The sequence below is a fragment of the Lutra lutra genome, chromosome 10, assembly GCF_902655055.1.
Source record: "Lutra lutra chromosome 10, mLutLut1.2, whole genome shotgun sequence".
Lineage (NCBI taxonomy): Eukaryota > Metazoa > Chordata > Mammalia > Carnivora > Mustelidae > Lutra > Lutra lutra.
In genome coordinates, this window is record NC_062287.1 from 74,705,606 (window position 1) to 74,719,007 (window position 13,402).

General features: G+C 47.9%; 2 protein-coding genes across 2 annotated transcripts in view; one reads left to right on the top strand and one right to left on the bottom strand.

Moving 5' to 3' along the window:
* Positions 1-338: 338 nt before the first annotated feature.
* On the bottom strand, positions 339-10,194 carry LOC125079791 (uncharacterized). The gene is made up of 5 exons (XM_047693544.1): positions 10,166-10,194; positions 9,574-9,713; positions 8,594-8,753; positions 7,925-8,220; positions 339-687 (listed from the first exon to the last, which is right to left on the bottom strand). The coding sequence occupies exons 1-5, from the start codon at positions 10,192-10,194 to the stop codon at positions 575-577; spliced, it is 738 nt and encodes a 245-aa protein (XP_047549500.1). The 3' UTR covers positions 339-574.
* Positions 9,954-13,402, top strand: part of SLC6A5 (solute carrier family 6 member 5) — a 56,184-nt gene continuing 52,735 nt past the window's right edge. Inside the window, exons 1-2 of the mRNA XM_047693770.1 lie at positions 9,954-10,195; positions 11,566-12,102. Coding sequence (XP_047549726.1) covers positions 10,193-10,195; positions 11,566-12,102 — 540 coding nt within the window. The 5' untranslated portion in view covers positions 9,954-10,192. The remainder of the gene's footprint in view (positions 10,196-11,565; positions 12,103-13,402) is intronic.

Here is a 13,402-nt window from a genome sequence, read left to right on the forward strand (position 1 = left end):
CTTCAGATAGTTTTGAGTTGGTTTCTGTCCCTTGCAAATAAAAGAGTCATGGTGGGATGATGTTTATTTTTTTCTTTCTGCTTGTATTTTACTATAATATAATTTAAAAAAACCAATTTAAGATTTTTTTTAATTTATTTATTTGTTAGAAAGAGAGAGAGAGAGAGGGAGCGAGCATGAGCACAGGCAGACAGAGTGGTAGGTAGAAGCAGAGGGAGAAGCAGGCTCCCCGCTGAGCAAGGAGCCCGACGTGGCACTCGATCCCAGGACGCTGGGATCATGACCTGAGCCGAAGGCAGCCGCTTAACCAACTGAGCCACCCAGGCGTCCCTAAAAAACCAATTTAATGGCCAAATTGAAAGAACAAAGTTCTAAAGGGGAAAAAAAGTATTGGAAATGTCTTTGACAGTGTCACCTTGAATAACCCATGTGAGGACAAACGCACCATTTTCTCTTAGTATCAGTGAAACCAGGCCTTCATGCAACAATGGAATCACTGAACCGTGAGTTGTCACAGGCAATCACACTCCCCAAATGCTCCCACAGCAGTGAATGACTGAGGGTCCTTCCTTTGTCAGTTCCACCAATCACCCAGGCTTTTAGAATGGTTTGGATGTAGCTTCTCATTTGGCCCCAAAGCTGTGTCCAAGTTAATGACTTGGAAAAACAGGCCATCATCCATATCATCTGTAAAAAACAGAGAGAGAGCCCTGAATCAGGCAATTCCACTCTAAAGGAAGCATTCCCAAGTCCTGCCCATTTCAATAATGTTTGCATTATTTCTCACAACAGTTTAATTAGATCCTGTGTAAACAGATGGGCTTTTTTTCTTTGGTCCTAATAGTTGTAAAATTTGGGTAGTGTGCATACTGACAATTATAAATATTTGTAGTTAACAAGTAATATTCTTTTCACTTAAAAAATTCCTTTATGCTAAAGAGAAAGCTGATTTAGTCTTATGGAAATGTACTATGGCTTTTTGTTCTATGGCATTTTGTAGCCCTAGATTGCTGGGTATCACTGGGGAGAGTGAGCATCACTGGGAAAAACCCCAGAGTACAGTGACCCTGTGCTCAGGGCTTGGGTGCATTTTCATGTACAGGTCCGTATCCATGTCTTGAGGCAGACCTCAAACTGTTCCAGATAAGATAGATCCAATTTTCAGAAAAATGCAATTCCTTTAAATGGTAACTTATTATAATCTGTAATAAATATGAGAGGGGTGGGGCCTGGGTGGTTCAGTGGGCTAAGTGTCTCGCTCTGGATTTCAGCTCAGGTCATGATCTATCTCAAGTCGTGGGAGCTCTACCCACATCAGCCTCCGCACTGGGCGTGGAGCCTGCTTAAGATTCTTTTTCTCCTTCATCCTCTCCCTCTGCTCCTCCCCCTCCCTCTCTAAATACATATACATATGAAACAATCCAAATGTGAAATAATGGCTTGTTAGTTAAATTGTGATGTACTCATATACTATGAAATATCTGTGGCAAGTAAAAGTGATTAAAAATGATAATGTAGATTTTATGGCAATGGGGCAGAGTATATCAACTATTTATTATAAGTGGGGAAAAAAAGCAGATCCCAAAAGACTATGAACAGCATTATCTCAATATTGTAAATACAAAAACTGTCTTCCTATACATGAAAATCTAGGAAGTCTTACAGCAAAATGTTAATAGGATATATTTTGGAGTGGTGGGATTATATATTTTTATGTTCTTTGAGATTTTCTAAATTTTCTAATGAACATGTATTGATTTAAAATGAGAAAAACTGGGGCGCCTGGGTGGCTCAGTGGGTTAAGCCGCTGCCTTCGGCTCAGGTCGTGATCTCAGGGTCCTGGGATCGAGCCCCGCATCGGGCTCTCTGCTCAGCGGGGAGCCTGCTTCCTCCTCTCTCTCTGCCTGCCTCTCTGCCTGCTTGTGATCTCTGTCTGTCAAATAAATAAATAAATAAAATCTTTAAAAAAAATAAAATAAAATGAGAAAAACAAAATAAAAAGTTAATTAAAATACAAAATAATATGTTTTAGAGAAGACAGGAAGGTGACATATAAGATATCAGGAGGCTATTCTATGATTTTTAAGGCACTCATTCGAAAACACTGAGTGCCTTTGGCATGTCAGTACAAGTAGAAATACAGGGCTTTTAAAAAATCAAGCCCGTCTGCCTTTGACGTGTTCACAATTTAGAAAGGCACTGCAATAGAATTTTCTGCAATGATGGAAATGTCCTCTGCACTGTCCAGTGCAAGTAGCTATTGGGTACTAAGAACGTAGTTAGTGTGACTGAAGAATGGAATTTTACACTTTATTTTATTTTCATTTAATTTTAATTTAAACAGAAGTAGCCACAGATGGCTAGTGTCTTTCTTGCATGAAAATAATTAGAATGCACCAAGTGCTAGAGAGGCACACAGGATGGAGATACTAACTGTTCATTAAAAGCCTCTGAGAGGAGATAGGTTTTGGGCAGTGGGTCTAAAGGTATAGGTAGGAATTCACTCTGGAGGGAGAACATTTTGGGCAAAGGACACTGCAGATGCAGAGGCGTAGACATGACTAGGCCTGGAACTTTTAAGAAAGAAACAAGTCACCAGGCAAAGATCATATCCCATCAAGAAAGATAAGGAGGGAGCACCTGGGAGGCTCAGGCATCCGTCTTCAGCTCTGGTCACGATCCCCGGGTTCTGCTTTAGGCTCCCTGGCTCAGCGGGGAACCTGTTTCTCCCTCTCTCTCTGCACTAGCCCCTGCCCTACCTCCCTGCTCCTGCTCTTTCAAATACATAAATAAAATCTTTTTTTTTTTTTTAAGGAAAGGTAGGGAGAGTAATACCTAGCAACTATCCTATAATATTAGATCTACAGAAAGAAATCATTTTGTTACTTGTTTAGGGGAATAATAGTGTCACAATTCAGGTAGTAACTTTCAAGCCCACTAAAACCTGATTTCTCAAGATAGAAGGAGCTCTTTGTCCACGCCAAACACTATTCTAGAAGTTTTCATGTACTTTATCTCATTTAATCACCAAAGAAACCCCATTTTACTGAAAAGGAAAACAAGGCTCACAAAATAAGTAACCCCTGGAGAACACACAGCTAGTTAAGTGGCTGAATGTGGATTCAAACTCTTGACTTAGGTCTAATTTTAAATTACCGTAAAAAGATCAACATCTATAAATATATCATGTTACTCCCATCCAGGAACACCTTGAGACTGAAAATAGAAACAAAATAGAAACACTCTGAAACAGAATGCAGACCCAAAGAGATTATGTTAAAAGATTTCATGGATCATTTCTAGACTCTAATGGTGATATCCCAGGAGACAACTACCATCATAGTAAATTAACACTGGGCTGCCTTTCAAAGATCATAGACTGAGCTGCCATTGTTTGATATGGTCTTGTCCTGTACTGAGTGCTGCAGATTACTGGAACCAGCAGTACCAAATTTGGTGCCAATGTCCATAGCCCCTTAGGCCCAATTTACAAGGGTTCCACCAAGTGACAAAATCATAAGTCCTGAAACTTATCTGTGTTACCTACTGGTATAAAGAGTCTTGAATTTTCAAAGTCCCATGTCCTGGACCATTGTCTTGACCACTGTGTCTTTCTGAACTTCGTTCAGATTCAACTCAATAGCCTTGGTTAACTCCATCAACTGCTTTTATAGTGATTCTTCCCAACATCTGTTCCGCCCTACTTGTGGGAATTCCTGCTAGGTCTGCATGACTTTGAACTCATTTTTTTTTTTTAATTTCACTAACTAGGACAACAACAGAATGCCAGGGGAAAAAGGAACATTCAAGAGAAAACAGAGAATCTTCTTTACTAACACTGTAGACATAAAACAACAATTTTCTTGCACTTGATATATGAGAAATCTCTTATTTCCAATAATGAATATATTTCAGAATTGACCTCTGTTACATGGTATCTTCCATTTTGGGTTTTGGGAAATTTGACAGATGGATAAACAGGGAAGAATGTGAACTTGGAAGGAGAACACTCATCAGTTAATCAAACATATACAACTTGTAAAGCAGGACTACTTGAAGAATGATGAGAATAAGGAGCAGAGGAAAGAAGTAAATATGTTATTTACCAGAAAGCATTGATATTGTCATTATGGAAGAATTAGAAACTGGAAATTTTCAGTATAGGGTAATTTTAGTTTATTTCATAGTTGAGCGTAGGTTACAAAGATGGGGGTGGGAGGCTCAGAGCATTCTCATGTTTTCCACATCATGTCCTCTAACAGTTCCAGCCCAGCAGAGCTAGGAGATAAAAATGCCAGGGCTGGGCGCCTGGGTGGCTCAGTGGGTTAAGCCTCTGCCTTCGGCTCAGGTCATGATCTCAGGGTCTGGGATGGAGGCCTGCATCAGGCTCTCTGCTCAGTAGGGAGCCTGTTTCCCCCTCTCTCTCTGCCTGCCTCTCTGCCTACCTGTGATCTCTCTCTCTCTCTCAAATAAATAAATAAATTCTTTAAAAAAAAATGCCAGGGCTTTAGAAGGAAGACTAGCCAAATATTAGTGGCTCAGGTTCTTAATTAACTGAATTCTTTTTTCTGAGTTCTGCTCCTCAGAGGAAGACAGTAAAATGGATAGAGGCTAAATACTTTGTAATAGAAGTAGCCTGTTGGGTGAACATCCTCATTAATTAAAGCAGTAGGTTCTAGGGCTGAATTTTAAAAATATCGTTTGTACATTTTTTTAAAAGATTTTATTTATTTATTTGACAGAGAGAAATCACAAGTAGGCAGAGAGGCAGGCAGAGAGAGAGGAGGAAGCAGGCTCCCCGCTGAGCAGAAAGCCCGATGTGGGGCTTGAACCCAGGACCTGGGATCATGACCTGAGCTGAAGGCAGCGGCTTAACCCACTGAGCCACCCAGGCGCCCCTGTACATTTTTTTTTTTTTTTTTGCATAAATTGATGACTAGGACAATTGCAACCTTTTTTAAAGTATGGCTTATCCCCTCTTTTTCCTGTTTGTTTGTTTTTTGTTTGTTTGTCCTTTTCATGTCTTCTCTCTCTCCTTTCCACTCCACTTACCCCAAAGCACACTGGGTGCCAGTATGTGTGTTTTCACATTGTACTGGATCTCTCTCTGTCTCTCTGTCTGTCTGTCTCTCACACACACACACAGTCGGATCATGTTATACACCTTTTAATGCATCTTGCTTTTCTCCCACAACTCCTCATGAAAATCTGTCTGAGCTGACTGTGTGGCTCTAAATCATGCTTTTTAACAGCTGCAAATCATTCCATATTTTAGCTCTATTATTTATCTAATGTGGATATTTTTTTCCCTGGGCTTTTTTTAATCAACCATGTTATAAATCAACATTCTTGTACTGAGCCATTATTTCTTCCAGTAGATTCCTAAGAGTGGAATTGCTGGATCAAAGGAGAGCACAGTCCTTTTCTTTTTCTCTCCCTTTAAAAGAATAGATGCTAGACTTTGTTTCTGATTTATAAGTGACCTTGAGCATTTGCTTTTCCTCCTTCGACCTCTGTTTTCTCACTGGCAAGGGAGACATGTGGGACTGTAGATGACCTTGAATGTCCTTTGCAGCTTGTTCTAAACTTATCTACATCTGCGCCTGCGCCCACTGCCCTGTGTTTTGCTGCAGTGAAGTGAGAATCATCCCCACTGCTGACTCAGGAACAAGCGTCCTGCCTGTCTGAGTCTCAGGATTTGGAACCTACATTTTGCACGCAGACTAGTCACTTAGCTGAGCCACTGATTTCCAGCCTTGGACTCTACTGTAATGCCTTGGTGAGGGAAGCTGATCTTGATTGGTTCGGTTCTCCCTGACACTTGAGGTCCAGATGAGAACTGGACAGTAAAGCTCATTACAAATCTCCTACCTTCTGTCTTTTTTCTTGAGATTTACCTTGATCTAAACAAAAGGTGTCTCCGGACAACGGTCACAGCACATCTATGTTTGGGTACCTTTTCAGGATGCTCCCAGTTTTCTTTTAATGAAGATAAATACTTGATCATTGCACGACCAAACCACTGAATGAGAAGGGAAAATGTTGCAAAAACGATTATCTGCTTTGTACGGCTTTCCACTCTGTGCATGTCTACCCATTTTAAAGCTTCTGGACTAGGGAGAAGGAACTGTTTTATTTGCTAAATCTGATGGACTTCGAACAGATAATTTTTCCAGCCTGAGTAATAACAATTGCTTATTGATAGCAAACCAGGCGGCTGACCCTTCTAGGCACTTCACACGCCTACTCCCACTTAAGCCTCAAACAACCCTCGAGTCAGGTTAATACCCTCATCATCCTTATTTTACAGATGGAGAATTCACCCTCAAGGTCACAAAGGCTGGGCGGTGGCTAAGTCTGTCTACGGAATCCATATTCATAGCAGAAAACAACACTGCAGTGGAACTGGACAGTAGTGGGCAAGTGAGACAAAAATAGGGCAGGGCTTCTTGTCTCTTGTCAAGGACACCTGAAATCCACACTGAGCCTCCGCATCTACTGTCTATAGAGGTTCAAGGTGTTTACGCCCGAAATCACCCCAACGCCAGCATCCCAGGTGGTGGGGTGGACCGGAGTCAACACAGATCTGGGCTCAAGTCATAGCTCTGCCCGCTGGCCTTAGGCAAGTTTCTTCCCCTTTCTCTCAAACTAGCCCCTTGCTCTTTCTCACCTGCTCTCCCGAGGAGGACAGGAGGCTGGTACCGCCAGCGCCTGCTAACCCCAGAGCAGGCACTGGTAAAACCCCCGTCTCCTCTCTCTCCTGTCTTCTTCCCTCGTGGGGCGGAGGGTAGCACCCTGAACGCGGCGGGCCGCACTCCAGGCCTTCTCCTGCCTGGGTTCCAGTTTGTCCCCCGGGTCGTGGCACAAACACCGGACCGGGACGGCCCCTTCTTCAGTAGACGCCACCTTCTCCCCCCACAAATGCCGTATAGACCCGGATTCTCACAAAATAGCTATTTATTTGCTTATCTGCAGGGAGCGGGGGGCAAAGTGATCGAGGGCGAAATCAATTACTATTTTTCACCTTTGACAAAGTAATTAAGGCCGTAGTGACTGGTTAATTCCGACAGAATGGCTACGCGGTGATGGACGCGGATTTACGGCCTCTTTGGCGGCGGCGCGCGGGCCAGATTATCACTCCAAACAGGCGCCGCGGAGGGCGGGGGCGGAGGCCCGAGACCGCGGGACTGGCACCTTTTATTCTAATTTTTTTTTTTTTTAATACTGCGGCTCCATCCCGGCGCCGTCCAAGCGCAGACACTCAGCCGCACAGCCGACGAGCTGCCCCGGGCCTCCAGCCTCGCCACGCTAGCTCCCTCCCGCCCTCGCATACCCCCACCCTGCCGCCCGCCGGCTTCACAGCGACCCCTCTTGGCCTCCCCGCCCCAGACCCTCCCTGCACTCGGCACGCAGCCCCTCCTTTCTAGAATCTTGCGGCTGGAAGTGGGGAGAGGTGGGAAGCTCAACCAGCGCCTCCACCACCACGCCCCCACCCTGCAGCCTTCCCTGCGCGTCAACCGCCTCGGAAGGGCCCGACGCGTGACCGGCGCCACGCGGGAACCCAAGTGCGCATTTGGCCGGGGAGGGCCCGTTGGCGACACGTCAGGCCTGGGGGCTGAGCCGGGGCGGGAGCGTCACTTGTGCCCAGGGCCGCAGTACTCCCGGGTCCCGCCCCAGCCTGGGACGTCAGTGCGTCCCGGAACGTCGGGGTGCAAGTGGACGCGCCACCCGCTCCCACGCACGGCGGGGGCGGCTCAGATGCACGCAGAAAGACCAGAGCCTTTCCAAGTCGTGACTGCCCGCGGAGAAAGTCTGTCCCGGGCCAGCAGCGGGGGGGTGGCGGGGGGGAGGACGGGGAAGACCTACCCGACCCAGGGCCGTGCCTCGTGGCTTGGAAGTGGGGGCTCTCAAGCCTGCCCCTTACCCGTCTGGCATCTTGGTCTGGCTCCTTGGAAACTGGGGTCTGTTTCGGAAGAAGCTCCAATAAGCCTCCCTCGGCTTTCCCCGGGGGTCCCAGAGTCTGGGGTGTTTCCTAGCGCCCACCGAGGCGGAAACACGCGCTCCTGCGGGCTTTTGGGCTCCGCCTGGTCTGTTGACCCTCCTACTGCCAGAGCCCAGCGTAGTCCCACCCGGGTCTTCCTTACTCCTCCTCCCCGACCTCGCTTGGCTTCCTGAGGAGAGCGCCTCCAAAGAGAGGACGAGTGGGTCCCCGCGACGTCCCTGTAGGAGGGGTGGGGGGAGATTTTCCGGGGTGTGAATGAGACTTTCTAAACCTTAGTTTCCCAAGGCTGTTGCCAAAACTAAATGTAATAATTCATGGAAAGCTCTTGCACAATGGTTCAATATTGAGAGCTTAATAAATGCTAACTCCAAACTACAATAAAAAGCGACCTGAAACCCGGCAAGCAAGGCGATTCTCAAGGAAGGCTTTATCAGGGAACCTATGCTCGTTCCATTCTAGTGCAGACCGTGGGTCCCAGCTGGTTGCCCTCGGAAGGGCCAGGCGGGCTAGCCAGTGAACCGCGGCACCCGAGCGCTCTCGAGCAGGTCGAAAGGAGGCGGGAGGGGCCTCCGCAGCGCCCCGGGCGCTCACCGCAATCTGCCGCCGCAGCCTCCCCCTGCGGCCTCCGCGGCATTGTCCGACTGCCGCGTTGGGACGGCCCAGCGGAGTGCGACGGAGCCGACCCCGAGGCGGTGGGGCGGGCTGCGGACGGCAGGGAAGAGACTGAGTGCCTTCCTAGACTCCCAACCCCCTAGGCCAGGGGTTCCCCCAAGGAGGCCGGCCAGAAAGGAGATAGGGGAAGCGTTTTATTACGAATCCCCTTTTAGTCGTCTTTGTAAAGGTGTCTTCCTTTTCTTCTGATCATAGCCATTGCTTTGTACTAACAGGAAAGTCCATCTTTTTATCTTTAGGGCCACCCCTCGCTCCTGCCGCAGTACGGTAGATCATCCTATCCTCCCGTGGCTTCCCGGTTGCCCAGCCGTGCTGCCTGGTTGTTGGAGATCGCGATTTGAAGCATCTCGCAGACATTGCACTTCCACAGGCCGGGCCGTGGTGGGGTTTTATTGAGGGGCTATGAATAAAGAATGGGTGTCTTTTGACTTTGAAATTGACCTAAGAACGAAGTCACTGTTGAAAGTAATTTCCTCTTTATTTCTCGAAAGTATTTTCAGAGGAGCCTAAAAAATACAATGAGAACAGTCACAATTTTACCCAGAATGTCTTTTGTGTTAATAGAGATAAAACAGGAAGGCAGGGGCGCCTGGGTAGCTCAGTGGTTAAATGTGTGCCTTGGGCTGAAGTCATGGTCCCAGGATCCTGGGATCTGGCCCAGAGTTGGGCTCTCTGGGAACCTGCTTCTCTCTCCCTCTCCCACTCCCCCTGCTTGTGTTCCCTGTCTAGCTGTCTCTCTGTGTGTCAAATAAATAAAATCTTTTTTTTTTAAATAGGAAGGCAAATATTAGACCTCAGTTTGTAAGCGAAACCCCTAGTTTTTTGGGAGGGCTGTCTAACAGCCCTCTAGCACTGGTTGTCTCCTAGGGTAAGGCCATGAGGATCTGAAGTCTGCATACATGCGGGCAGGTACATCTTTATAAATGAAGGACGAGTGAGCACCAGCCATCCCAGAGCTGTGGTGCTACGTGCAGACCCTCGATCTCTGGGTAATACTGTGGAATCCGCCGCCTGCAGATTGGAGAGGCAGCTATGGGATCTAGAGGAAGAGAAAGACAGAAACATGACAGTGATTTAATTCCTCCCCCCTCTCCCACCTCATAGCCCAATCCGCTCTATTGGCGGCTGCGCCTCGCCTTGGGTGCAGTGGGACGTGTCCCTCCCATGTTTCCCTTAATTAGGAGGAGGCAAACTTCTGTCATCCCCTCCCGCAGGCTTCGGTTTAGTAATCAGACCCACATGAGTCACGCCGAACACGCAGCCCCCTCCCGCCGGAGGGACAACTGGCCGGCGCACTCTTGGCTGTTGTCCCTTTAAAACTCGAATCCAAGGGGGTAATGATTTATCAAACTTGTGTTATCAAGAAAATGTCAAACGAAGGGCACCTTGCTTTGCACTGACGCAAGCCTGGCCTTTCCCAAGGAGATATAGGAAGCGCCTCTCTTGCTGGAGTCAAACCCAGTCTTGTCAATAGCTGGTTTCACTCTCTACCGGTTCAATCTGTTGCCCCTGTCAGACATGGTGAGTGTTTGCTTTTGTTCTTTTAAGAGAAGAGGGAGCTGCGGGTGGAGGGAGGGCAGATTCGTTTAGAATACTTCTTTTTGAAGTGTTCCGTGCATTTTGGAAGGGGAACGGAGGGCAGGTCTCACAGCTGTAGGTATTTTGTTTTTGTGAACATCACCTGAGGTAGGAAAGAGTTTCCTGAGGCTGTGGAGGTTGGAGAGAGCTCTTAACTGGGATCCTGGGTACTGTCCTTGGTGCTGAAAGCCAGGGGCCGGTGCTGAGGCTAGGCGCTCGGAATCCTAGAGGCTATTGAGATAAGAACGCTTGCTGGAGCCATGGTGCTTAGATCGGGTGCAAATTAATGAGTTCTGTTCTGTGCATTTATGAAAGATGGTTAGATGAGATGTGTGCTGTTGAGGTGAAGGTTATATGACCATTCTTACAGTATAGTAGTAAATATTAGTGCTAATTTTTAGGGAGCCCTGCAAGATAACAGGAGGAGAGGAAGCAGACAGAAAAAGCACTGCAGGCATTTCTCTTCATTTGAAACTCAATTGAGAAAAAGCAAATGAAAATTAGTCCTGAGTTTTGGCCCCCAAGCAGGTGTAGGGGCATGAAGGACATTAGACTCCTGTGATTAGTTATTGGAGGAAGAAGGAGAATCCAAAAACTTTGCATGCTGTTTTACATATCTGGGAATCTGGAAGTGTGTAGGTTGTGTAAGATAACAAACCTGGTTACTATCTTGTATTTTACATCTGGTTTATTATGGTGGTTGTGGGGTTGTTGTTCTTGTTGTGTTGATTGCAGCCCTTACCCCTACCTTTGCTACCTGGAGGGTAGGGATGGTGCGCTGGGATTTGCACAACTGATTTGGTCTGAAAACCCCGCTGGTGCCAGGGCATCAGCTTTGTGGCCACAGCTTGCCTATCGCAAAAAAAAAAAAAAAAAAAAAAAAAAGGCAATGTGCATTATTGAATGACAAAGGAAATGGGGCGGAAAATTAAAGAATCTTTCTACAATGGTGATGGGGAGGTGGGCACCTACAGCCGTGATGTGAAATCCAAAGAGAGCAGGGAGCTCATGGCTGTAGGGTTATTTCCACCCTCCTCTTTTCCCCCCCTCCAAAAAAAAATTCTATTTCCTTAGTTTTCCCACGATCAAGGAGAGAAATAGTAACCGGTTTATGCCATCTGGTTATTGCCAAGACGGGCAAATTGAGAAATACGGTTTTTCTTGGAGAGGGGGAAAAAAAAATTCAGATTCCAGTTTATTCCGTAGATATTGTGTCTGGACCTGAGTGGTTAACGTCTTTATATGCAGGTACAGGTATTTTTAAAGCAGCCGTGATTTTGTGTGTGTGCACGAACTTCACATTGTATTTGCAGGATTGCGGTGCTCCCAAAGAAATGAACACACAACCAGCCAACAGCCTGGGGGCGGCGATGGCGGTGGGCCACCGCAATGGCCCGTGCGCACCCAGGACGAGCCCGGAGCAGGAGCTTCCCGCTGCCGCCGCCGCGCCAACGCCGCGTGTGCCCAGGTCCGCTTCCACGGGCGCCCAAACTTTCCAGTCCCCTGACGCGCGAGCCTGCGAGACCGAGCGGCCGGGAGTGGGGGCTTGCAAACTCAGTAGCCCGCGGGCGCCGGCGGCCTCGGCAGCTCTGAGGGACTTGAACGAGGCGTGCAGCGCGCAGGCCGCCGCTCCTTCTGGGGCCGCCGGGCCCGGCAACGCTCTTCATTGTAAGATTCCGGCCCTGCGCGGCCCCGAGGGGGATGCTAACGTGAGTGTGGGCAAGGGCACCCTGGAGCGGAACAATACCCCGGCTGTGGGCTGGGTGAATATGAGCCAGAGCACCGTGGTGCTGGGCACGGATGGAATCACGTCCGTGCTCCCGGGCAGCGTGGCCACCGCTGTCGCCCAGGTAAGTAGGTAGCGCTCAGCCCGCGCCGCCTCCTGCTCCCTAGGCGTGCGAGGCGAGCCGGGCTGTGGCGGGTGCACGTGTGCTGATGGGGAGACCGGTTGGCAGTGCCAGGTAATGGATGCGGGAGGCAGCTTTGGGGCTTCGGAAGCTCGCACTGCGCTGGGGTCCCCAGTTCAGGGCGTGAGGGCCGTAGTGACCCTGCCAGAGAGATCGAGAACTCAGGAGCTGCCACTACCTGTCCCTCCCCATTCTCGGTAGCCTCAGACATTGGGGTGCAGCTTCGTTAAGCAGTTGAGGCAGATAGGTTTATGAAAACAGGACTCCCCCTTTTGTCTATGACTGAGTCTTTTAAAATGTTTTTCCTTAATTAAAAAAAATTAAAAAGGGGCACCTGGGTGGCTCAGTCAGTTGAGCCTCCGGCTGGATCTCAGCGTAGGGTCCTGAGTTCAAGCCCCACAAGTTGGGCTCCACGCTGGCCGGAGCCTACTTTTAAAAATAAAAATTAAAAAGCAAATGAATACCGAGGAACACAGCCCCCCCCCCCCCCCCCCCGCCGCACGGCAGGGAGTAACAGTTTAAGTACCTCAGCCTTTTCACTTAGAGTTACCACTTATCATTTGAGAACTCACTGATTGATGAGAGGTGGGTTTACATGAAGCTGCTTCGAAGCTTAAGCTTCAAGACCCTTCCAAAACCCAGTATCTTACTTCATTATCATAACTTTGTATATTTTGGTGTTCTTATTTTAAGGGGAAATATCTCAATTGAGTAAGTTCCATGCCCCACAAACCTGGACCTACCTCTGGATTTGATCCTTTATGCTCAACCAGAGGCATGAAAAATCCACAAAGCAAATCCCAATCCTGGGTTGGGGATAAGGCAGCTAATACTGGTTATTATTACCCTCTCTCATGGGCTCTTGTCTTCTTCCATTTCCCTCCCATCTCTCTCCTTCCTCTGATCTCTTCCCTCCTCAGTCCTGTCTCACCTATTTTAGCTATTCCCTTCCCACCCTCAGTCTTTCTGCAGTCTCCTCCCTTTCCCTGGGCTTGGGGGCTAGGCATGCAACCCGTGGTGGGTGCCCGAACCAAGATATCTGCTTGTGTGAGATTTCAGGTTTATACCCTGCTTGTGTTCATGGTCATTCTAGTGTTTGTATGCACACACACACTCACACGCACTCATCCACAGGCTCACACTGCAGGAACCCAGATGTTAGAATAAGAACTAGAAATGAACGTACACTGAGGCTTTCCCACTTGCCCCTGTTTGTGGAGTCCACTTCTGGAGTGTTTGTCTG

What these genes read in the sequence shown, in the direction of transcription:
- LOC125079791 (XM_047693544.1), bottom strand. Translation starts at nt 10,194, where the DNA reads ATGTCTGACAGGGGCAACAGATTGAACCG. An exon ending in AGGGGCAACAGATTGAACCG is followed by an intron (nt 9,714 to 10,165) that starts GTAGAGAGTGAA and finishes CTCTTCCTCTAG; the next exon opens with ATCCCATAGCTGCCTCTCCA. An exon ending in GGCTGCGGCGGCAGATTGCG is followed by an intron (nt 8,221 to 8,593) that starts GTGAGCGCCCGG and finishes CCCCTCCTACAG; the next exon opens with GGACGTCGCGGGGACCCACT.